Source organism: Melospiza melodia, chromosome 2 (assembly GCF_035770615.1).
Source record: "Melospiza melodia melodia isolate bMelMel2 chromosome 2, bMelMel2.pri, whole genome shotgun sequence".
NCBI lineage: Eukaryota > Metazoa > Chordata > Aves > Passeriformes > Passerellidae > Melospiza > Melospiza melodia.
Window position 1 is genome coordinate 142,353,455 of NC_086195.1, and position 23,520 is coordinate 142,376,974.

Genomic DNA, 23,520 nt, shown 5'->3' on the forward strand with positions numbered 1-23,520 from the left:
AAATCTGCTGGGCCTAATCAATGGGTACGGCATAGCAGAAAGCAGAAAAAACCCCTCTCCCCTGTGTGCTTTTATTCTGAGGCAAAATTCCTCTGACATCCACCTAGGAACAAAACCTTGGATCACCTGAGGACTGAGCTTTACCTACCAGGCATCATCTCAAGGCAGATGATTGCAAGAGCTTTGATACTTCAGCTGAAGCACAGAACTGAGCTAACATGTCTGCAGGACTTCTAAATTAGAGCTGGCTGGTGTCCAGGCACTTGCAAGCAGGAGCAGAGGAGCCTCAGGTCTGTCTGAAATGTCCTCTAGATGGATTCTCAGATAGGATGCTCTGAAGTGTTGCCTCTTGTGGTTGCAGTTGTCTGTGTGGGTGGCTGAGCTCTCTGAATCCCATCTTGTGCAAACAGCACCTTGACAGTCCCATTAACAATACAGAGAGTTCTGGGTTCAGCATGAAAACCCTTCTTTTCAGAGTGCCTCAGATCTGAGGGATGGTTTGGAGGGGGGAAAAAAGAATCTGATTCAGACCTTGAAAGGAATTCATGTCTTTGCCACAACATTTATTACTGGGAAACATTACTAACTTTTACTCTAAGAGGTATTGACCAATAACTCTCCCAGTGTTTTCCTGGTAGCACAGCAAGTAAAGGAGAAGGAGAGTGTTTTGCTTTCCAACATTAAAAAATGAAATAAAATCCCCCCCTTACTTGCTCACAGAGTGCCCTCAAATCTGCAGAAAGAGCCTGAAACTCAAACTAAGGGCAGAGCTTGCTAGAATCCATAAAGCCATGTGAATGCAGGGCACTCACACCACAACATAATGAAAACCATCAGAAAACCAACTTCATGTGGCTTTCAGGGACCCACAGCATCTGCTGGCTTTGTTTTGGAATTCTGCCTGTGCCCCATTGGAGTCACTGTGTCAAGAGAAGAATGTGAGGGAGTCCTGTGGGCCTGCAGTGCAGGAACAGCAGGAACATCCCAGCTGAAGCATTCCAGGTGCTCGTTAAAGCAGGGTGAGGCAAACGAGGGAGGAGAGAGGGCCACAGGGGTCACACTGCAGGCAGCAGACAGTCTGATGGGCCTTGCATTTGCTGCAGCCATTCATTTCCATATGTGCATGAGTGCTGCATTCTTGCAGCATTCCTTGGCGGCTTGGAATGGGGACTGCTCCTTATCTCTGTGAATGAGCACACAGATCAAAAAAACACCAAAAGCAATCAAATATTGCACCTCACTCAGCATTTGCTTCCAAGGACAAGTACAGCTTGTGCACAGTGATGAGCAGTGAGGTTTTTGTCAAGGACTTGCAGATTTTCCTCACCCACTAAATGTTTTCTCCTTGTGCTGGTTTCAGCTGGGGTAGAGGTAATTTTTTCCCCAGTGGCTGAAGAGGGGCTGTGTTTTGGGTCCGATCACACAGAAATGGATTTGTTATTGCTGAGCAGGGCTCACACAGAGCCAAGGCCTTTCCTGCTTTTCGTGCTCCTGGGAGGAGGTTGGGGGTGCAGGGGACACAGCCAGGACAGGTGACCCCAGCTGACCAAAGGGACATCCCAGTGACATCCTGCTCAGGATATAAAGGGTGGGGAAGAAGGAGGAAGAGGGGACATTTGGAGTGATGGGGTTTGTGTTCTCAAATCACTGTTAGGGGTGATGGGGACCCCTGCTCTCCTGGGGATGCTGAGCACCTGCCCATGGGAATAAGGGAATTAATTCCTTGTTTTGCTCTGCTTGTGTGCAGCCTTTGCTTTCCTCATTGAAGTGACCCATGAGTTTTCCAGCTTTTATTCTTCCAATTCTCTCCTTGATCCTGCTGACTGGGGAGTGAGGATGTGAGACTGCTACAATGCTCTTGACTACAAAATTGCTCTGACCTCATCTACACAAAACTGCAGACAGACTGCTCTAAGCAAGACAAAAAACCCTGCAATTAGAATTTACCAAAATGAGCTCTTCAGAAGATGCAAACAGGAAAGTACAGAAGGACAGGGGGTTTTTATGTCTCTGTGAAGTGCAGGAGGGAGCCCTATAAGTGGAAACGTGTCCAAGCAGCCAAAACAGGGCTGCAGTGAGGTCATGTCTTTGTCAGTGGCACTCAGGAAGGCTGACTTCACTCTGAGGGACCCCTAATCCATGTCCTACACAGCAGCCCTGGGCCTGGGAGGCAAAGGCTGCAGCTCACAGGGGATGGGGAGGAAGTGACTGTACAACCAAGAACTCTTATTCACCCTCATTACGCTGTGGTTGCTCAGGGTTGTCCATGTGGATTGGCTGAGGAGCAGAAAATATGCAGCAAATGTTGAGTGGATTGGAAACTGGGAGACCTCAGTGTGTGATTGTGAAGAGGCAGCATCAAGCAGGGCTTTCCTTCTCTATAGCAAAACACACAATTCTCAGCACAACACAGTTTAATCATTTTATCAGTAGCCTGCAAATAGGCAGAGAATCATGGAGTCATAAAATGACCTTGGTTGGAAGGGACCTTAGAAATCCTCTAGATCCAGCCTCACTGTGGTGGATAGGGACATCTTACACTATCCCAGGTTTCTCAGAGTTTCATCCAAGCTGGCCTTGGACACTTCTTCCATGTGCCAGGGCCTCCCCACCTTCTCAGGGCAGAATCCCTTCCTTTTATCTATTCTGTCCCAATACAGGGCCCCGAGGGACACCACTGGTGACTGAAGAATAAAATCAGAGTCACATAAATTATAAAATCAGCTTTGGAGGCAATCTAAGCTTTACAATGGGCTGGACCCTGGCACGAAGAATTTAGGATCCTGATGATGAAGTCTGGAGCAGAGCAGTGCCTCTGGAAACAAAGGCTGTCGTAAACCACGACCTTAGAAGAGGAACATCCTCTCCAGAGAAGCAGGGGCTGTGCAAAAGCAAAGGGAGGAGCTGCTGCTGTTGCTCAGGTAATGAGTTCCTGGTGTGGTCTCTGCCCAACAGAGTTATGGAAGCCAAGCTGCAGCAATAAAAAAATAGCTTTGTCCAGCAGCAATATCCACAGCTTAGAGATATTTTTGATTAGCTGAAGCAGGCCAAAACATGGATTGAAATATTAAAAAACTGTTCTTTGCATAAGCACAGGGTCCTTACTTAAGGATTCCTTACCTTGTGCTTAAGCCTTGCAAAGAAAGGGTCAGAGTGTGAGCTCTTATCTATAATTTGACTAACTAGGAAAAAAGAAGTAGCAGACTCTTCAGCTTGGCAGGAAAATGTTTAATAAGGTGTGATGTCTGGGCCTTGCAGCTGAAAGGATTTCAGATGGATGCCATTTTTTACCAGTTAAGGTTAATATGCATTGGAACACCTTTCCAAAAGCTCTCCTTTCTTCCCTGAAAATACCAAGTTCTAATGAGTCAAGTGGCTCAATCTGAGTGTTTTGGGTGTGAACACATGGCACCAACATAGTGGCAGCACTCATCTTCCTCTCACCACAGCAGCTGGCACCTTGTGGGACACCAGGTGCCTTACTGGATGGAGTTCCAGCATGGGGAGGGGAGGTTTCTGTTGGGAAAGGTCATGGGTGGGACATTGCTTGGTTATGTTTTCTCTTAAAACATGTCACCATATGGTTTCCATGTTTGGAAGTGGTTGAACTCCTGCTCTGAGCAGAGGAGAATGGTTCTGCTGCACTGGGGATGGGTGAGTTTTTATGAACCATGGAAAGTCGTGCTGTTCACTGGCAAGGGCTTGAGTACACACATTTGTCAGTTCATATTGGAGCACATAAACCCCAGTAAACATCAGGAAGGAAATAAGGTTGCTGGTGTGGTTATGATCTAGACCATGACATGAACGTTGCAAAATGTTCCCCTGGGAGAAGAAAAATCTGAAAATATTGCAGGCAAGAGAGCAGAGAAGAGAGAGAATAGGTGATTTGGGAAACAGCCTTGAGGCTATGATGAAATCCCTGCAGCTCAGACTATGAAGGAGAGCAAAAGTTTGGTTTGGGTGGAAAGTTTCTTGCCCTGTTTGAACACCCTGAAGGGTGGGCTGGGTGTTTTTATATTCCTTTGTAAATCCATTTCAGGCCACAAGAGGTTTTGTAGCATGATGTAGAGTGGAAGAGTGTTTTAGTTCAATGGACCTCAATTTTTTCTCCTGCTGAAGGTCAGGATAGATGGATTTTGAAAGGACCAGCTGTTCACATCCACTCAAGATCAATCTGTTCTGTGCTCTGCCCACATACCATATCTGTTAAACACTGCATTTATTTATTTCTTTTTTCATTTCTTTGCATCATAGCTGCTGAAGATTTCCAGGAGTCATACCTGATGATATTCTGGGTGTCCAGTAAGGAGGGAAATAATTTCCTGTGGCAGGAATGCTTCCACTGCAGTATCAGGTAAAAGAGCTCCCCCATCCCTTTCAAACACACACCCTCCCGGAACAATGGTGAAAAAGGAGTCGTGATATTTATCAATTTCCACCTTTTAACTTCCTGAAATGGAAACCCTAATGACAGCCCATGCAGGCTGTATGGTCAGGAAAACCAGACAAAGTCTCCCATTGTACCGCTCTGGTTGTTACGGGAGAGGATCTGCCTGCTTTGGTGTAACAGGATGTACTGCATATTTTGTATTTTTGCCCAGTGCTCCAATCCCTGTGGGCTAAACCTTTTCAACAGCAGCAATAAAAGAAGAAAAAGACTGAGGCCCTTCTCTTATACCACTTTTCTTTTCGGGGGATATTAAATACAAAGAGTTTCACTCTCGGTGGAAGTTGTCCAACTGACTCCAGGATACTGTGTAATCATTAGGAACTGGAAAAACTCAAACTGCCTGTCTGTAGTGGCTTGGATAAGACCTGCTGGGAGCCTTCCAGAAATGAATATTGCAGCTGTGATGGGACTTGTGTTTGGGCTTTTCTTTCGGGGTGAATCGCGCCCTTACGCCCAGGGCCAGCCTGAGCCTAATGCATCATTTGAGACCCATTAAAGCCCTTAAAATAAGACTAAAATAGCATTTAAATGTCACAAGGACCTCCCAGCCCTTCTGAGGGAAGTGAGTGTGCTGCAGGGTATGTGCTAAACCTTAAAATGTATGTGCTGATCATTAACATGCCTGTGCTAATCATTAAATGGATGCTCTCCACTGCTAGACACAGGAAAATATATCCCAAAAGCTGCATCCCTCTCTTACAGATGGAACACGCCTAAAACCTTTGGAAAGGAACCTTGTGCAGGGCTCAGCTGACAGTGTTCCTCTGAAGTAGCAGGACTGGCTGCTCCAGGAAGGGAGATCTGGACATGGAAGAGCTGGCTCAGGACGTGGCACCCGCTCAGTGCCCCTTTGGGAGGATTTATCTGGTCCAGCTCTCTCTGTTCCTTGCGTGCTCTGGGCCAGGCGGTGGTGCCACCTGAGAGCATCCTCCCCTTCTCACAGGACCTGCAAAGCCCTTCCTTCCTTCCCCCAGCTTCAGGCAACCAGGACTGAGATGGAAAAATCTGTGCACAAAGCGACCAGAGCTCGATCTCTGAAGTGGTGCAGCGTGTGTGTTAATGCCAGGTGAGATCTGGCAAGGGAATGTTTGTTTTAAATTTCCCTTTAATCACTCTTACAGTTTCAACTTTGAAGTCTAGGCAAGTACATTTTCTGGTTTATGCCTCAGATGACATGGAAAAAGATATTCCACCTCCACTCCTGGAATATCATTTATAGATGTGCAAATTCATAAAGCTGTGCTTCTAACAATTTGCCCACATGGAACCATCCCAATTTGCAGCAACTGAGAACTTGACTGAAAAAGAAAATAATTTTAAAAAATAAAATATTTGAGGCATTTATTTTATTATAATTGCCCCAGAATTTCACATCTGGCGAGTTCAGAATATAGGATCTATATCCAGGCGATGTGCAAAAGAAGGGCTGGGAGGACAGGGAGAAGCTGAACATACACATATTTGGAAAAATATTTAAAGAAATAATGACAACAAGTGCTAAGGTTTGGAGGGGTGCAGGAGAATGCAGATTTTTTTAAGCTCTCTTTTTCTACTACAGATGTTCTGCTAACTAGAGCAGAGATGTTCAGAGACCACATATTGTCTGTAAAATTCTAAGACTGAGATTAATTAAATGTCTGCTGCTCCTCATATAAACGACACTCGAGAGTGTTTCAGGCCTTCTACTCCTCTGAAGGAACAGCTGTAGAATACATCACACGCATTTCTTGCACCCTTAAAATGTATTTTTATAACAAGTGTCATTTTTTTTTACAAGCAAAGTTTAACATTTTACCCTTCCTCTGATTATCTTGCTGCTGTTCAGAAAATAAAAAAGGAGAAGGGGTCTGAAGCTTACTCTGCTAACATGTGATACTTCCTGCAGAGCACTGCCTCCACCCAGCACGTGTTTTTAAACAAAATTCACGGTAGGTTCAATGGTCACAATTATTCACTTGTGTTATGGCTTGTGTGAGTCCATTTCTTGCAGCAGTTCTTGGAAGGTGAGGACCTCATTCCAGCCTATTTTCCAGGTTAGTGCCTGAAAATGTAAGGAATACAATTTGTCATTTGCACCTCCTTCTCCTGCTGACTGGACAATCCCACTGCTTCTTTTGAGCCATCAGCTCACCCCTCCCCTGGATACCTGTAAGATATGTACTTTTATTACATGATATATTTTAATTCATGTCTAATCTTGCAGAAATCTCTTTTTCTCCTCCATGATACCTCAACAATTTGATTTCTAGCCAGGCCTCAGGCAATTTCCTGTTTTAATTTGATACTGCACCCACAAATTCACAATATTCTTATGTTGTTATAGTAAAACAATACAGTAGTTTAAAAGCGCCCAACCCGTTTTAACTCCACACTCCACTTGGAAATGGCAGGCGTGGAAATGGGAGAGGGCAAGGATGCAGAAGTTACCTCAGTCTCCAGGAAGCACCTGGATCCCAACCCATTTGGCAGCAAGGATGCACCAATAATGGTGGTGTTTTCCTATTTACCAACCACAAATCCATTTCAGTATCAACAAGCAAGCTGAAGTCCCTCAAAGCAGCTGCCAGGAGGTTTCCATCTGAGTGGGCTTTCACAGCATCCAAGCCACAGAAAGATACATGGTCCAAAAAAGGGGCAGTGTTGCATATGTTGCTATCCTAGGGTGAGGGTTAAGGCTGTATAACTTATTCCAAATGCTGGAATATCTAGTCCTTTCCAGAAGACTAGCCTAAAATATTAATCTTTAGGAATTCTTTGCAAAATTACTTATAATGAGTATTTTATTTACTAGTGAGCCATTTAGAAATAGCTTTCTTCAGTGGTTTTAATGCATCACTGAAGGGAAGCTTTAAGATGAGCAGACTTGAGCACTGTAATTATTAAAACTTCTGACAAGATCAACAAACCATGGCCCTGGGCAGTTCCAGGGATGAAGCAACCACAGTTTCTCTGGCAACCTGCTCAAGTGCCCTGCCACTCTCAGAATATTTTTTTTCCCCCTAATATCTAATCTAAACATCCTCACTTCTGATTTGAAGTTGTTCACTGTTGTCCTGTAGTTACAGGCTCTTATAGATAATCTTACTCCATCTTTCCTCTAAGTTCCCTTCAGGGACTGGAAGGCTGCATTAGGGCACCCCAAAGTCTTTTCTCTCCAGGCTGCACAATCCCAGCTTCCTCAGCCTTTCCTTGTTGGCACAGCTGCTCCATCCCTCTGATCATCATCATCATCTTAAAATTTTCTATGAAGTTAACAGAAGAGACAATATCAGGAAGGACAAAGCTGTCCTATGTTAAGAATTATGTTCCTACAGGTAGATTTTCGAATAGGGCCTTACCCAAACCTGGGTCCATTCCCAGCTATAGCCCTGTGTTGATCACAAGTCTATCAAATGCTGATTTTTTGGTATTTAGAATGTGTTGGGCAGGCCAATTTCTTGGGTTTGATTTGGCCTTCTTGTAATTTTACAGAACAAATCTTACTTCCCACAGTAGTTGCCATCTTCCCTGTGCAGTGACTTAGAAATGCCAGTCAGTCCTAACACCAGAACAAGGAGAACTGAACAGAATTATTTTAATTTCCAAGAAGGAGTAGTTCAATTAATGGTGAAGGACAGGTGCTGCTGGGTGGGACATCCCTGCTAGGCCTTGACTGCTTGTCAGGGGGCTGTAGGCAGATCTTGGATTCATGGTTTTCTAACCCCTTCTAATGTGCCTGAGCACTGGAAATGAGGTGATGTAAAACAGATCCTTTATATATATAAATAACTGCATGGACACCTGGATAAAATAATTAACAAATTTTCCAGTATCTCCACATCTCTCAAGTTGCTCCTTCATGTGAGTGTTTGTAATGCTTAGAGCAAAGTTTCTTTATGTGACTAAAACACTCTAGGATCAGGAATCCCCTGCTGCCCAGGCTGTTATCTGCAGGATCCTGAAGGGTTTCACAGACGAACCCAGGGGGTGGAACACAACTTTAATGACAGCAGCTTGGAGCTCCCAGACGCTCCAGAGGATTGCATCTTCTTTCATCAGGATTGAATTTGATCCAAAGTGTACAAGAGTTGTGTTGTGCCTCAAAGCTAATTGAGGATTTGTGGCTCTCTATCTCTCAGTTGGGAAAGGTCAGCCTTGAAATTTCCAGGTCAGAGCTGCTTGACAAGGATTTAGTGTCATCCACAACTTGGGACATGCTAACAGGATTTCTTGTTTAAAGGCAAGTGCTCTAACTGTAAGAAGAGGCTAAGAGGGCAAATCTGCAAGGAAAGAGATGATTCATTCCAGTGATTTATCCCTGCACTTCCAGCCTCTCAGACTCAAAGATGTTCCCTCTCCTTGCACGAGGCATGACTGACCCATCTTTCCATTACTGCACTGCTGTGCTGACTTATTGCAGTTCAGGGATGTAAACAGGACAGATTTCCTAATCTGTGGGGTTATTTGCACAAAATAATTTGTACCTTCCTGGAAAGCCTGGATCCTTGCTTGCTGTAACAGGGCAGCCCAGCCAACTGCTTTGGTCACTTGGGAAATCAAAGACAACTGCAGAGATGAGCAGTGGGACACACCATTTAATTATCACCAGCCTTTCTAAGCATTCCTGTTTTTCCAAGGTTATATGGCCGGACAGTTGGAATTGGGCTGCAGCCTGGGAGAACATTACACTGGCCTCTTGTGCACCATATCCCTTTTCATTGACAAACTAACACTTCTTTAATGAGATGTGCTGAGGTTGTTATCCAAAATACATTCCTTATCCCAGATGTCATCTCTAGCACCTCTCCCAGGGGTATCTGGGTGTTTGGACCCAGACATGTTTGCAAATCCAGGGCTTGATCAGGTCCCAGTGAAGTCAATAAAAATATTGTTGGTGCTGAGCAGACGTGCATTAGGCTCAAAGGAAAAGTAAAACCCATCCAAGAAAATTACAGGTTCTTTTTTCAATCAAAATATGTCTTCTCTCTCTCTCTTTAATTTTTTTCTGCTGTTTTAACTTTATAATGAGTTTGAGTAACTGAGAAAATGTTTAAATTTTAGAATGTTGAATAGTCCTGGCCCAGTGCCCAAAAAGTTAATGTGACCTTCCTAATACATATCTCTTATTAATTTTGAACCTTACTGACTCCAGTGAAGAATTTTTGGGGATGACAGAGCACTGAAATGTGGAAAAAGAAATACCAGGGGGCTGAGAAGTGAACTGTGGTTCACAGGCATCACCATTTCCGGGAAAATGGAAAAAGAAGAATGAACACTTGCAAAACTTTGGTGAGTTAAACATTTCATAAGCACAGCCTCAGGGTCATGTTAATGCAATCATTTACACGGGAATATTAATTCTTCAAGCTTTTGTGGCTTCAGTTAAGCTGTTCCTTAGAAAAATGGTGGAGTTGCAAAGCAGTCTCTGGAAGCCACAGGGGCATCTGTGCATCCCACCACCCATCCTGACCCTGCCAAGCATTACAGGTGTGCACATCATTTTCTTCCAGAGCAGTCAGAGGTTTATTTGCTGCTTGCAGGTGAGCATGAGGCTGGAAATGTGCATCCCTGCAGAGTCCTGCAGGCAGAGAGCACCTGTTCGTGGCACTGTCCTGGGACGTGCAGAGGAAACACGGGGTAAACAGGCACGTCTGTTTGTCGCTGTGGGGTCTGGACCTCAGCAGGGGGAAATCAGTCAGAATCCTCAGGGGACCCCTTGCTGTCACCTTCCCAGAGCCGTTCCAGCCCAGGGAACGGGGCATTTGCCGTCTCCACCCATTCCATTGGCAGGGCTGAGGCGCAGAGGTGACTGCGGTCCCCGGTCCCTGCCGGAGCCCCGAGCAGGGGGCGAGGGTGGCACTCGAGGGGACGGGGTCGGGGCTCTGTGCGGCAGCGGGGGATGACCCAAGGGTCCGAAGTGATCCCGAGGGTCAGAGCCAGCACGGCCCCCTCCCCGCCCACCGTGCCGCCGGCTCGGGGGAGCGCAGCCCGCCCCGGAGGGCGACAGCTTGCGGCGCTGATGACAGCCCACAAAGACGGGAGGGAAGTTCGGCGCTGCCCGGGGCCGAGCGGGGACACGGCGGGACCCGGGGGCTCCACCAGCCCGGCAGAGCTCACCTCTCCTCCTCCTCTCCTCCTCCTCCTGGTGCTCCCCGAGCCCTGCGAGCCGCAGCCCCGGCAGGACGCGAGGTGAGCGCGGCTCCGGCCGGGCACATGCCGAGCCCCCCGTGCTGCGGCTGCCGGCGGTGCGGGGCAGCTCGCGTTTCTCACACACACAGCTCTCACACACACACACACACACACACACACACACATCTCTCTCCCGCCGGTCCGTCTCCGTGCCGCGGCCCCGCTCCCTCCGGCTCCTCTCCTCTCCCGCTTCCCTCTCACTCTCGCTGCTTTCTCCTCCCCCCGGAGCCGCCCCCCCTCCCCCTTTCCGCCTCCCCTCAAGTTTCTCCTTCTGTCTGATTAAATGAGAAGGAAGTGTGGGAGTGGTGGTTTTGAAGCTCTCCCTTTAAGAGGCAGCCTGCAGTGACGAATTGTTGAAATTGCCATTGCAGGATGGCATTCCGCTATAAATTCATTGTTCCACCTCCTCTCATCTTCACATTTCTCTCCCTTCTCCTCTTGTTCACATCGACAGACTGGGGATAACAACAACAACAACAGGAAAGATACAGGGAGGGGGCTTTTACAGAAGTCCAGGACGTTTTACGCTTCTTGGGCTTTTTTTCTCCCCTTTTTTTTGTTTTTTTTTTTTTTTTTTTTCTTTTTAACCATCTCACCGGAGACCATCGAGGCGGCTTTGGGTGCCTGAATTTCTTCTCTCCCCTTCTCCTCCTCCTCTTCAAAACAAAAGAGGGCAAAAGAAGGAAAGGAGCCCACCGGAGCCCAAGAAAGTGCCGAGTCGCAGCAGACCTGCTGCTGCTGCTGCTGGTGATGATTCGGTGACTACAGCAGAGAAGTGGAAGGGGAGTGGGAAGTGCTCAAACTTCTCTACTTGCCGGCTCCGAGCCGTCTCTCCTCCTTTTCCTCTCTCCTCACTTTGCCTCCCCGGCAGCAGCGATTTGGGATTTTTTTTTTTTTTTTTTTTTTTTTTTTTGCCTCTCTCTCCCTCCCTCTCTCTCTCTCTCTCCCCCTTTCCATGTGCTCCCGGCTCTTCCCTGCAGAGAAACGAGAAACACAAAGTTCACACGCGAGCGGCTTTTGTTGACATTTTTTTCTCTCCCACTCACACTTGACTTCGGGAGGGAGAACTTGAGAACTTTTTATTTCCTTTTTTTTTTTTCTTGTCCTTCCTTTTTTTTTTTTTTTTTTTTTTTCCCCTTTCCCGCACCTCTCCTTTTCTCCCCATCCCTTAACCCCGCTGCCGCGCTCCGCCGGCCGGCTCCCGTTATTCCCATCACCATCGCCACCACAATCACCCCTGCCGCCGCCGCGCTGCCCCGCGCCGAGGCGAGGATGCTGCCGGCGCTGCTGTGGCTGCTGCTGGCCGCCCGTGCCGCGCCGCCGCCGCCCGCACCTGCCGAGCCCGGCGCGCCGCCCGCCCGGCCCCCCGCCCCCGGGCCGCCCCGCGGGGCCGTGCGGCGCCTCGACCCGACCTACGCGGGGGGCGGCAGGGCGGGCTACGTGCTCTACGCCGGGGGACAGCGCTTCCTGCTCGACCTGGAGCGCGACGGGCCGCGCTGCCACTACCGCGGCACGGTGGACGGCAGCCCGCGCTCGCTCGCCGTCTTCAACCTCTGCGGCGGCCTCGACGGCTTCTTCGCCGTGGGCAGCTCCCGCTACACCGTGCGCCCGGCGCGCCGCGCTCCGCACGCTGAGGCCGCGGCGCGGATCTACGGCGAGGGCCCGGCCCGCGCCCCCCACGTCTTCCGCAGGGAGAGCTTCAGCTTCGAGACGGTGCCGGCCCGCACCAGCTGCGAGACCCGGGACCCCGCCAGGCCGGCGGGCGGGGACGGGCGGCGGCGGCGGCGGCGGCGCTCCGTGTCCCGGGCCCGGCAGGTGGAGCTGCTGCTGGTGGCCGACGCCTCCATGGTGCGCAAGTACGGCAAGGGGCTGCAGCACTACCTGCTCACGCTGGCCTCCATCGCCTCCCGGCTCTACGCGCACGCCAGCCTGGAGAACCACGTGCGGCTGGCCGTGGTGAAGGTGGTGGCGCTGGGCGACAAGGAGAAGGGGCTGGAGGTCACCAGGAACGCCGCCACCACGCTCAAGAACTTCTGCAAGTGGCAGCACCAGCACAACCGCCTCGACGACGACCACGAGGAGCACTACGACGCCGCCATCCTCTTCACCCGCGAGGTAGGCACGGCCGTGGGCATGGCCGTGGCAGCGAAAGGTGTCCCTCGGGCCTGGGGTGGCCGGGCTGCCGGGCCTCCGGCCACCCTGCTCGGCTTTGCCCGGTGGTTGCCTCCCCACTCGTGGATCCGGCTCGTCCATCGGGCTGTGCAGCATCTCGGGGACCGGCACCCACTACCGGGCATGGCAGGGGGATTGAGATTTGTGTGTGTCCCCCGCCCTTTGCTGTCACCCCGCTGTGGGTTCACCAGTGCGGTGCTGGGACCCCAGCCCGGTGGAGAGGTGGGAGCTTTGGTCGTGGGACTCAGCCTGACGTCCCTTTGCTTCAGACTTTGTTCTGTCTGTCCATGTGAGATATTTAACACTCTCTGCAGAGGCGGTCCAGTCGGGAAGGGCTGATAGCGCTTCCTAGCCTAAATTAGTCCCCAAACAAACCTGCTAGGGAAGGTGGTGGAGAGCACCTTAAGAACACAGACGTGGTGCTTGTGGAGCACATCGGGACGCTGTTTGCAGCGGGGATAGCTGCACCGCGCTGGAAGCCAGCAGCGCTTGTGGTTCAGGTGTAGGACGTAAGTGCAGCCCGCAGGTAAACAGGGCTGGACAGGCTGCCTGACTCGGGCTGGGTGGTGGCAGGGGCTGCGGTCCCTGTCCTGCCCCCCGAGCCGGTGCCCCCATCAGCTGTGCCTTCGATCTGCTCGTGTTGCCCATGCAGAGCCGTGCCTTGCTGCTCCACGCTGGGTTGTTGATTAATTGCATTGCCAGAGGTCGTTAAGGGACATTGCTCTGGTAGACATGTGGCCGAGTTTATGCAATGAAGTTCTGTAAGAATATCCCTTCAGCGGTTTGGGTTTGGTGTTTTCTTTTTTTCCCTTTCCCCAAGTACGAAAAAAATAACTGCATGACTTTCCGTTCATTTGAGTTCTCCGGCTTTGCTACATGGTAGGAGCCTGCCAAAAAGGATGCTTTGGATGGTTTGTGGAAGGAGTTGCTCCAGAAGGGAGAAAAAAAGCGCCTGGCTTGCTTTTATAGCTGTAAATAGTTGAAACATTAGGTTCTGTGTCAGGCATCACTTGTACAACAGGAGCCCTTTTTAGCAGGTTAAAGCCCATCAGTGCAATTTGCAAGCTTTCAGTTTTTTATCGCTATAACCTGAATGAAAGCAGGCTACCTAGACTGGGTCAGAGTGTCTTTGGGTTTGCTGTAAACATCTTTTCCAATGGCTTATTAAGCCTGGGCCAGAATCCATCACTTCTCTCTGAAGAGTGTTTCTCTCTGCCACTATTCCCACTTATTTCCCTGGGCTATATGACAATTCTGAAACACTTAGGGTGGCGACTGTGAACCTTAAAGTCGATTATTAAGAGATAGGATGTGACTTTAAAGTGCAGTTGCTTTACAGCTGCTTAGCTGTAATTCTTTGCATGGACACCCTCCTGCCAGAACCAGAGGGTGCTGCTAATCAGTAATCCGCTTTCAAAGACTCCGAGCAATGCATAGAATCACCTCTCTGGGCTGTAAGTAGTGCATAGAATAAACAAATCACCACGGTTCCCGTGCTCTCCTTGCACTCTTGAGATGCAAATGTTGCTTGCACTGCTGCTCAGGGCTGCTTCATGAGAAGAAAAACACAGGCTTGTGTTTTCTTGGTTTACATTTTAACAGCTTTAACTCCGGGATTAGCTGCTCGATGCAGTTCAGGACAACTTAATCTGCTTTAATGCTTTGCTCTGTGCACACGGACATTGTTTGGCAGTGTTTGACTGAATTAAGAACCAGACTGGAGTTTCGTGCTACATGTGTTCATGATGTTCTTTGCAGAGAGTGTGTGTGAGCCCACACGATTTTTATATGCTTACCCTTGAAATGTCAACATGAATCTATTTGCTCCCCGCGGAATGTAAACACGAAAAGGGTTAAAGGATGAAAAAGCAGTGGAGATGTTTCCTGGAGAAAACAGCCCCGCTTTGAACTACAGGAGAGATTTTTTCCAGTTTAGCTTTTCAATGAGAGTGGCAGCAGTTGGCAGGAGAGCGCCACTTTTACAACTCTGTTTTGGATGGATGAAGTTGGTTGCTAAGCTACAAGACGCCGAGCCGTGGCTGCGTGTTTTGATGGGCTCTGAATATCGTCATGCTGATTTTTGAGCATCCAGATGTCTCTTTCTAAGTGCCTTGGGTTTCAGGCACTGGGCAAACGTGTGAGGTACATTTTCCATCCTTGTTTACTGACTGAGGCCACCTTGAGCTTCGTGTTGTCAACAGAATAATATTTGCAGATCATTTGGCAGCTGAATGTGTGGCCTCAGCTGTATGGAATTGGCTTTGTGTAGATAGAATCTGCATTGTGCATGGCTGATGCCATACAAATCCCTCAATAATAATTATCTTTGTTCCGGAGTGACATTTGATTGGATGGTATTTTTTACACCAAAACAGGGCTTTATTTGAGTTCCTATATGAAGGAAGAATCCCGACAGAATTTAATAGTGTGACTTCATCCTCTTTGCTTGTTTTTACTTCTTTAAAGATAAATTAGTAACCATTGGTAGCCTGAGAGTGCATTGGCAGCTCTCCTTTTTTGTTAAATTAGCGGTGGTTCACATTATAGAAGTTTAAATTATGGTTGTTGTCATCATCATCATCATTCATACTAGGAAGTTCTTCCTATGTAAAAAAATTTAGAAGGAAATTCACTGATTCTGAGTTAAAGCCGGCACTTCTTCTGGTCATAGTCTGTATTTAATTGGATAAGGGCTTTAAAGCAATTATTCTGCAGATCACAGTAAATCAATATGAGCATGAATTCAGTTTGGGGTGATATAGGCAACATCTTAAAGCTGGTTTTAGGCTTTGTGTTGCTTATCAGTGATGGCAAGGGTCCATTAGCTGCAGTGGGTCCTCTGTTTATTCTGTAAATACAAGGATAACTAGAGTTACATGTCTGGCCATTGTGAAAACCTTAAGTGGATGCAGAAATCATCTGTCACTAAATATTGCAGAAATTTAGTTGGGTTCCACAGTGATTTTTTAAATCTGATAATGAGAAGTGTATTTTCCCAGTGGTTACAATCTGTAATTTTGACCCATGAGGAGCAGGATGAAGCATGGCAGAGGTCTGACTTGACAGTAAGCAAACGTGATAATTTTCTGATATTTCTAAATTTCCTCAAGGCAGCTTGACCATAAGAGCCTTAGAGAGCACATGGTTGGATTACTTTGTGGTTGAGTCCTTGGCAGCAGCAGTAAATCTTTGGGCCTCATGAATCCTGGAGCATCCTCCATGGAATATGGTGGTGCAAGGATGCAATTCTGGTGGCCAGGTGAGTCTCCTCAACCCCGTAGAGAAGTGGCTTTTTAGTGGGGAGGAGGAAGAGCTTGCTACGCCCTCTTTCTCTGGAGATTACATCACTTGTTGTCCATGGCAGTGAAGTCAACAGCAAATTTAGAATTTAGTGTTTCATCAGTTGTTCTCAGTGGCAGTGAAGTCAAGAGCAAATTTGGAGTTTATTCTGTTTCAGCCCTTTTTATAGTGAACAGTTTGCAGGAGCTGGAAGCAGATCATCTTCAGATTTTTATGGGTGCAACAAAACACTTGCCAGATTATTTGCCACAGTAGCAAAACAGATTAGATGGGACTTGCAAACTGCAGTTGAACTCACAGTGTTCTTTTTCTGTAGTCCAGCCTGCTCAGCAATTATCCTCTAGGATCCATCCAGTCTATTTCATTAGTGGCTCTTAGTTAAATTTCAAGTGAACTATTGAATGCATTTGGACAAAATCCAGCTCTCTTCCTTCTCCCCCCCGTTCTGAATCATCCTAAGATTAAAATAGATGTTTCTCACAGTAGATACAGACATTAGGAGCAAGGAAAAAATCCTTTCTTAAGTGCTTGTTAGCATCATCTGTGATAGTACCATCATGCCTGGCTCGAGCAGAGGGTTCATGCTAGAGCCAAAGGCCACTGTCCTGCCTTTTTCTGCACAGTAATTATATGGGCCTGGTGTGTTTGATTTAGTTTAACTGTCCATCTGGCAGTGCTGTTGAAATTTAACAGCAAGCTTTGTATTATCTCAGCTCTGTAGATTATAATTTCACTGCATGGAGCACATGCTTTCTTTGGCTCTACTTCTTTCTTTTTCTTTTTTTTTTCTCTTTTCTCTGTTATCATCTTCCAACAATTATTATCCCCTAGCAGTAAAACAAGTCACTGTACTAATGGTCAATAGAATAGATTTCACTGTTAAATTAATACTCTGAAGAAATTGTAGTGTGATGTGTATACCAGTTTCATAGTGTTTTCACCAACTTTGTTGCACATTTAAATAATGTCCCTAGGGAAAACAAAGTGGGACCTAACTGATAGAGGAGAAGTTTGATTCACCCTGGTCTGGACAGATGGTGTGGAGTTTCCCCTCAAAGGAACTGTGGCTTAGGCAGGTTAAATCACACATTTTTACTTGGTCATCACTCACCAGTTTCATAACTGAAACTTCTCCCCATGCAGATCCCAAATGCTTTGTTTTCATTTTGTCAGTATTTTAAAATAACCTATAGTTTGTATCACTCTGCTGTTTGTTTGTCCTTTTTTTTTTTTTTTTTTTTTTTAATGCTCAAGCCCCAGGCTCATATTTATGATATGAACCCCAGAAACAAATTAACTCAAATTTTAAGCTAAACTGCTGGGGAAATACATTTGGGTTTGGCAGTTATCACCATTGTGGTTTTCCTCAGAAGGTAACCAGGCTCTGGCCGCCCTCTCAAAATGTGGCCAAGGGAGGACAGAGCAGCAACCCAGCGAGCCTTTCCTCACCCAGGATCCTTTCTGCTCATGTGAACATTGCATTTGAGACCCCGTGTGCCGTTCCAGGCTGCTGTGACATCAGTGAAAGGTCACCCACCTTGCAGAGGGGCTGAAGGAGGGTGGATGTGTGTGTTCCCAGCACCACCCGACCCCACCCTCCTGCCCAGCCTGCGGTGGGAACGCTGCTGCTGCAGGAAATCGGAAAGTCGTGCCTAATTCCTTCCTCTGCTGCAGGGATTTTAGGTCTGTATCGCCCACCTCCCAGGAGAGGTCCTTAACCAGGAGGTCGTAAGCTGTTCCAGGTGTTGAGGAAACTTTCCACCCCTCTGACCAAAGGTCTGTCACTGTTTAGTGAGTAATTCATATGGTGAGAACGAGGGGAATCGTGACCTGAAGGCGCCTGGAGCAAGGTGGTCTGGGTTCCTCAGGCATGGAGAGGAACTGTTTCTGTGATTTACCACAGGCTGTTCAGTGGGAAGGAGGAAGGATGAGCAATAGGGACCAAAAATTAGGTCCCTTCACTGACTGCATTTCAGGGAAACCTTGGGCTCAGGGGCTGCTCCAGGAGGAGCCGCAGCTCCCTGTGTGCTTGGCAGGAGCCTGACGTAGACCATAAAGTGCTCTCCTGAAAAAGATGCTTCTAGTTGGCCTCGTCCCTGGAAGGAATTTGTAGCTGTATCATGTTCTTAGTGGGAAAAGGCTTGAGCTGATGAGCTGCTGCAAAAGGACCAGTGAGCAGAACTGTAGGGGTTTTAGCTGTGCTTTACAAGAAGGTGATGTGCAGCTTGGCCTGCACAAAGCCTCGTCCTGTGGGTTCTTCTCATCCTGATCTGAGAAGCTCTGTGGGCTCGGCTTCCCTCAGGGCCAAAGGTGGAGAAACATCTGAATGAAACATCTGAACCCCAGTAAGCAAAGTGCCCAGCTGTTCCAGCTTGTGGAACTGTGGCACTTTGGGGCCCACGGGATCCCAAACTGCAAGCCCTGTGAGGGGTAGATAACTCAGAAGACCTGAGGACATGTTCTTCTGCCCTTAAATCCCACCAAAGTGTCCATGTTAGCGCTCACATCGTGTTTTGGATCTGGTCAGCGGGCTCTGACCTAATCCCAGGTTTCACTAAGCAGTTTATTCTTGTTTTGAAACCTACTATAGAACACATTTCAGGTGAAATGAACTCCCTGCTCCAGCCAGGACATGGTGACAGTTACCTCCCTTCACAACAAGTCCATGTACACATGGCAGCCAGCCAGCTGCTCCTGATGGATTTGGGATGCCAAGAAAACTTGGCCTCTAATGAGCCGTCTAATTAACTACTAGACTTGTGATGTACAGCTTAGTTTTACTAAGCCATTCCTTTGCCAAAGCTTAGCATCACTTGCCTCCTGCATAGCAAATGCATTGCCTTGTCATTCTTCTGTTTTGAAACTGCTGTAAAGCAGATCAAGTGCCATGCTGCTTTCCTTCTTTAGAAATAGCAAAAAACATTCTTTAACTCTTCTGCCACTGTTTCAAGGCAATTGAGCATCCAGATCTGAGTAGCTGATTAACTTGCTAGTAGAAGCAAAAAAAAACTCAGAGTGAAATAATCATTGGAAACTGGTTTTATGGATCATGAGTCCCCTCTTTCCTCGTGCTATAGCTGGAGTATGAAAAGTTGAGGCTACCTACACAGATTTTTTGAGATTGCATCATTACATTGAAGCCTGTTTTTAACACAAAGTTAAAATATTTTCCAGGGAATTAAAACCTTCTACTGTACTCCCAGAAAGTTTACTTTATGACTGCTTTCCAGGACTGCCCAGGAAAGCAAAAAACAAATCTAACTATTGATTCTGGTAATGAATAATCCATAGTCAGTGTTTGATGGCTAAGCAGGCATGATTTTCAGTAACATCACTTGCAGTCAAGCTGTTTGGAAGCTGGTATTGGTGAATTGACCCAAAAGCAAATTTTTCAGAATATTTGTCTCAGAGATGCCATTTGATAGGCTGCAGTTCTAGTAACAGAAATATATTCCAGTTCAAATTACGCAGAGGCAGGAGAAGTAAAGTGAATGAGATAATAACAACATAGAGGAGCCCTCAGTAATTTGCCTAAATGATTATTGATAGTGTCAGCCTTAGCTGCATATGAGCATCCTCAGGCAGCCACTAAGGGCTGGAATTGGCAGGGAAGCTGTTCTGGGGATGTCTGTGGGCTGCCCATCTGCTGCTAGAGCAGGGCATGCCATGGCTGTGCTTTGGGCAGAGCATGCATTGAGCATCCTGGTTTTCCCTGCCAATTCCAGCTGAGGTGAGATTTTGCTAACATCTCTGCCCTAATATTCCATGTTCCACACATCCTGTCAGAATTAGCTCTGTGGAAGTTTACAAGATTGTCTGCTTAGAAAAAAAAATACATTTTTTAGTTATATTTGAGTCATCAAACCTGGTGAATCATTGTGAAGTCTGGCTGTGGTTGCTGGTGTAAATTCCCAGTGTAGCTGCTTCTTGTGTGCAGATGGGAGTAAATCCTGAGTGGCATGAGGCATCTGGGTGCTGATACCATTGTGCCACACTGGGACCAACACTGATGTCAGTGCCTGTGTAATAATGACACCCAAATACCAGAAAAGACTGAGTGACATAGAACCAACATGCAGAGACAAAGCCTGAATTGATGCAGTTTATACTATTTTGGTACTCCCAACCTGTCTAGCCCTCCTCCAGTAAGCTGCTTTCTGTCTGATTTATGTGCTTTTTGGTGCTTGTGTAAGAATTTCAGTTCAGCTGCTTGTGTGGGTTCAGGGGTCATTGCTCCATCACAGAATGACAGGATAAGTCTTGTTGGAAATGACCTCTGAGATCATTGATCCAACCTTGTGCTAGACCATGGCGCTGGGTGCCACATTCAGCCTTTCCTTAAACACCTCCAGCCCCTCTGGGCAGCCCCTTCCAATATCTCATCACCCTCTCTGTGAAGAAATTCTTCCTAATGTCCAACCTAAACATCGAGCTCTTGTCCCACTGATAGTTTCCTGGAAGCCAGAACTGAGCCTGAAATTTCTTCTCCATATATGTAATACTACTTTGTATTTTTAGCTCGAAAATTTTCTTTGTTGGGAAAAAACCCACCTTTTTTCTTTCTTGGTTTTTTTGTGTGTGTGTGTGTTTGTAAAGAGATGCTCTGTCACAGTATCTGTGCAGTAGGTGTGGTTTTCTTTGACTTCAATGGGGTTTGAATCCTGTGCTTTTCCATGTTTGCCTAACCTGTCATAATCAGTGAGCACTGCTGCTCTGAAGCCTCCTATAAGGTGTCTGTTATTCAGGTGGATTAATTATGAAAGGCTTCATAAAAGGATGTCCTTGTAGAAAGAGATCTGAAGGGAAGAACAGAATCTTGAAAATGAAGGGAAAAAAGTGCTCTTTGATCATTTTGATAATAACATTTGTCATGGCTTAAAAATGACAATTTCATTCAACCACAATGAAATGAAGTGTTCCAAATAGCATGGCTCCTACTTCTCCTTCTCATCTAAAAATATGTATATGTGCACATGCACCCTAATATTCTTCCCTCTGCTTCAACAGAAGCATGGAGAAATTGCTGCTGGTGATAAAAACACAATGTCTGACCAAAGTTGAAAGACAAAACTTGCATGGTTTTTGGAGACATCCCATATCTACATGTGGGAGGAGTGGTTAAGTGGTTGGGATTTTGCACTTTCTCTGACTCTCAGCAATCTCTGAGAATTGCTTAATACTTGGTATATTATTGGGTAAGACACTAGTAATTGTACTGCTTGACAGAAGCGGAATGAGGTTTCACATGTAGCAATCTCATTTCTGTTAAATGAAGATATAGAATTGGTTTCAGAAGAGCAAGGTGATCTCTGGTTCAAGGACTGATCAGGAAGCTGAAGCTTTCTCTGTGCATTGATTTACCTTCTGTAAATAAAGAGAAATTTCTGGCTTTATTGTCAATGAGGAAATGCTTCCACAGAATATTTTCAGCACCTACCTCAATGCAAGTGTGAGCATCGCAGAGATACAAATTTCGCTAATACAAATTCAAATTTACCTAACAACAATTAGCTGCAGCAACTAGCACCAATTAGCTGCAGAATGTGTCCAAAACATGTTAAAGTCCATGGAAATATTCCCACTGACCTTACCAGGGATTGCCTTGCTGTGCTTTTAGCATCTTTAGCTGTAACTTACACTGATATTTTCATCCAGGACCTGCCATTGGCAAAGGCGCCTTTAAGTGGTTGTTACTGCTGGGTGTAAAAATTCATTGTAACGATTTTTTTTTCTTTTTTTTTTTTTTTTTTTTTTTGACTTTTCTTTTCCCCTTCCCGGGCAGGATTTATGTGGGCATCATTCCTGTGATACCCTGGGAATGGCAGACGTTGGGACCATCTGCTCCCCCGAGCGCAGCTGCGCGGTGATTGAGGACGACGGCCTCCACGCAGCCTTTACGGTGGCTCACGAAATCGGTATGCAGTGCCTTTTCTGTTCCCCTGCCAAGGCAAACACTCCCAACAGCTGCATTAGGAACCGAAATACCCCGCAATTAATTCCAGATTTCCCCCGGCCCCGAGCCCCGCCTGGGGATTAGGGCTGTGTACATGTGCACTTCAGGGTTAACTAATAAGGGATCAGAAGGCAGGGGAAGGCGCACAGTAGGTGTTTCCTCCCTGACAGTGGCCTTGCTAAGCAGCAGTTGAAGTGAAAATTCAAAGGCTGCTGCTACTGCCCAGAGATGTCAGTGCATGGCCCTCCTGAGAAGGCTTTTGGCCCGTCTGTTGTAATTTGCATGCCCTTATTTATTGGAAAATAAGCCACATTTTTCAACTTGTTGCATGTGCTGTTGTTAGGAAGCTTTTTTCCTTGTATTACCAGCACAGAAAAGCTTTTGTGGCAAAACCCAACATAATTCCAGTATCTCTGTAAGTGTTCAGAAATTGGTTTTAAATCCTGTAATAAGTGAAATTTAATTACTTAGGTGGTAAAGGTTTGGTCACAAAACCTGCTTAGCTTTGTTTCAATATCTACCTCAGAGGACTGCAATTAAATTAGAAGTCTTGCATGTACCCTTCAGGAGGGTTTAAGATAGAATTAGTGACAGAAGAAAGTTTGTGTTCTGGGATATGAGTTATTATTATGTCATGATATAACCCTTCAAGAGAGATGCTGCCATCTTGATAATGTTTAATTTGCTGATATTTTGTGAACTGTGTTCACTGGAAATATATTTGCTATAAGACTGTTCACTTTGGGGAGTGAACAGCAGTTTGAAAGTGGAGAATGTTTTTTTTTTTTCTTTTTTTTATAAAATATTCTTGGAAGGAAATAACAAGGAAAGGAGAACTTTCAGAGAGAGCCAGCTGCTGAATTGCCTTGTACCTCGTGCCAAACCAAAGTAAAGTTTGCTTTGGGAGTATCATTGCAGTGGTTCCATTTTCAAGGGGCTTGCAGGTAGAGCCTGAGATCTGGGTGCCTTATACATATGGCTGAGGAAACAGAGGTCACCAAGGATGGAAAATGGCCTGACTTTTCAGTGACAAGTGAGCCTATCCCTTCTCCTCTTATGGCTCTGCAAAGGAATTGCATCAGTGGTGGCTGGAGAAAGGATCAGGCATTGCATCAAAACATGAAATACAGTGGCAGGATGAGTCCCCAAAGCAGAAATTTTATTTTAGTAAGCAATAATCTCACAACAAAAGAAAAAGTCCTCTGGAATCAGTAATTCAGTGCATTTAGAGAGAGCTACAGCAGCGTAGAAAGAAAGATTCACATGGGATGTGGATGCTGTGAGTGAGCCATCACAAACCTGGGATGGGTTAAATGGCAAACTTAGCCTGTCATTCACAGCCAGAGTGCTGGGGACACTGCTTGTGTCCCTTGCACCTAGAGGGGATGTCTCTGCTGAGGGTCATGGATAGGGGTGGGCGAGGAGCCCTCTTGTTGGTGGATCTGATGTGTGAAGAGGAGAGCATTGTCTCTCC

The 23,520-nt window shown here is 46.6% G+C and overlaps 1 protein-coding gene and 2 long non-coding RNA genes across 14 annotated transcripts in view; all 3 read left to right on the plus strand.

Annotated features, from left to right (window-relative positions):
- The window catches only part of LOC134415266 (uncharacterized), an 85,028-nt gene extending 82,106 nt beyond the window's left edge, over window positions 1–2,922 (plus strand). For 10 of the 11 annotated variants that reach the window (XR_010026998.1, XR_010026996.1, XR_010026994.1 and 7 more), the window contains one exon: window positions 108–300. This is a non-coding gene — a long non-coding RNA (uncharacterized LOC134415266). Of the gene's footprint in view, window positions 1–107; window positions 301–2,660 lie in introns of those variants that run through there. The other variant, XR_010026995.1, reaches the window with a different exon arrangement.
- Window positions 2,923–5,158: 2,236 nt separating this feature from the next.
- LOC134415267 (uncharacterized) lies at window positions 5,159–10,262 on the plus strand. 2 transcript variants are annotated; one of them, XR_010027005.1, is made up of 4 exons: window positions 5,159–5,519; window positions 6,279–6,381; window positions 9,585–9,721; window positions 9,973–10,262. It is a non-coding gene; the product is annotated as an uncharacterized LOC134415267 (long non-coding RNA). The 2 variants fall into 2 exon arrangements; XR_010027006.1 differs by having other exon boundaries at window positions 9,585–10,262.
- Window positions 10,263–10,331: 69 nt separating this feature from the next.
- Window positions 10,332–23,520, plus strand: part of ADAMTS5 (ADAM metallopeptidase with thrombospondin type 1 motif 5) — a 37,375-nt gene continuing 24,186 nt past the window's right edge. The window contains exons 1-4 of the mRNA XM_063150353.1: window positions 10,332–10,621; window positions 10,689–10,865; window positions 11,923–12,736; window positions 21,876–22,008. Coding sequence (XP_063006423.1) covers window positions 10,332–10,621; window positions 10,689–10,865; window positions 11,923–12,736; window positions 21,876–22,008 — 1,414 coding nt within the window. The remainder of the gene's footprint in view (window positions 10,622–10,688; window positions 10,866–11,922; window positions 12,737–21,875; window positions 22,009–23,520) is intronic.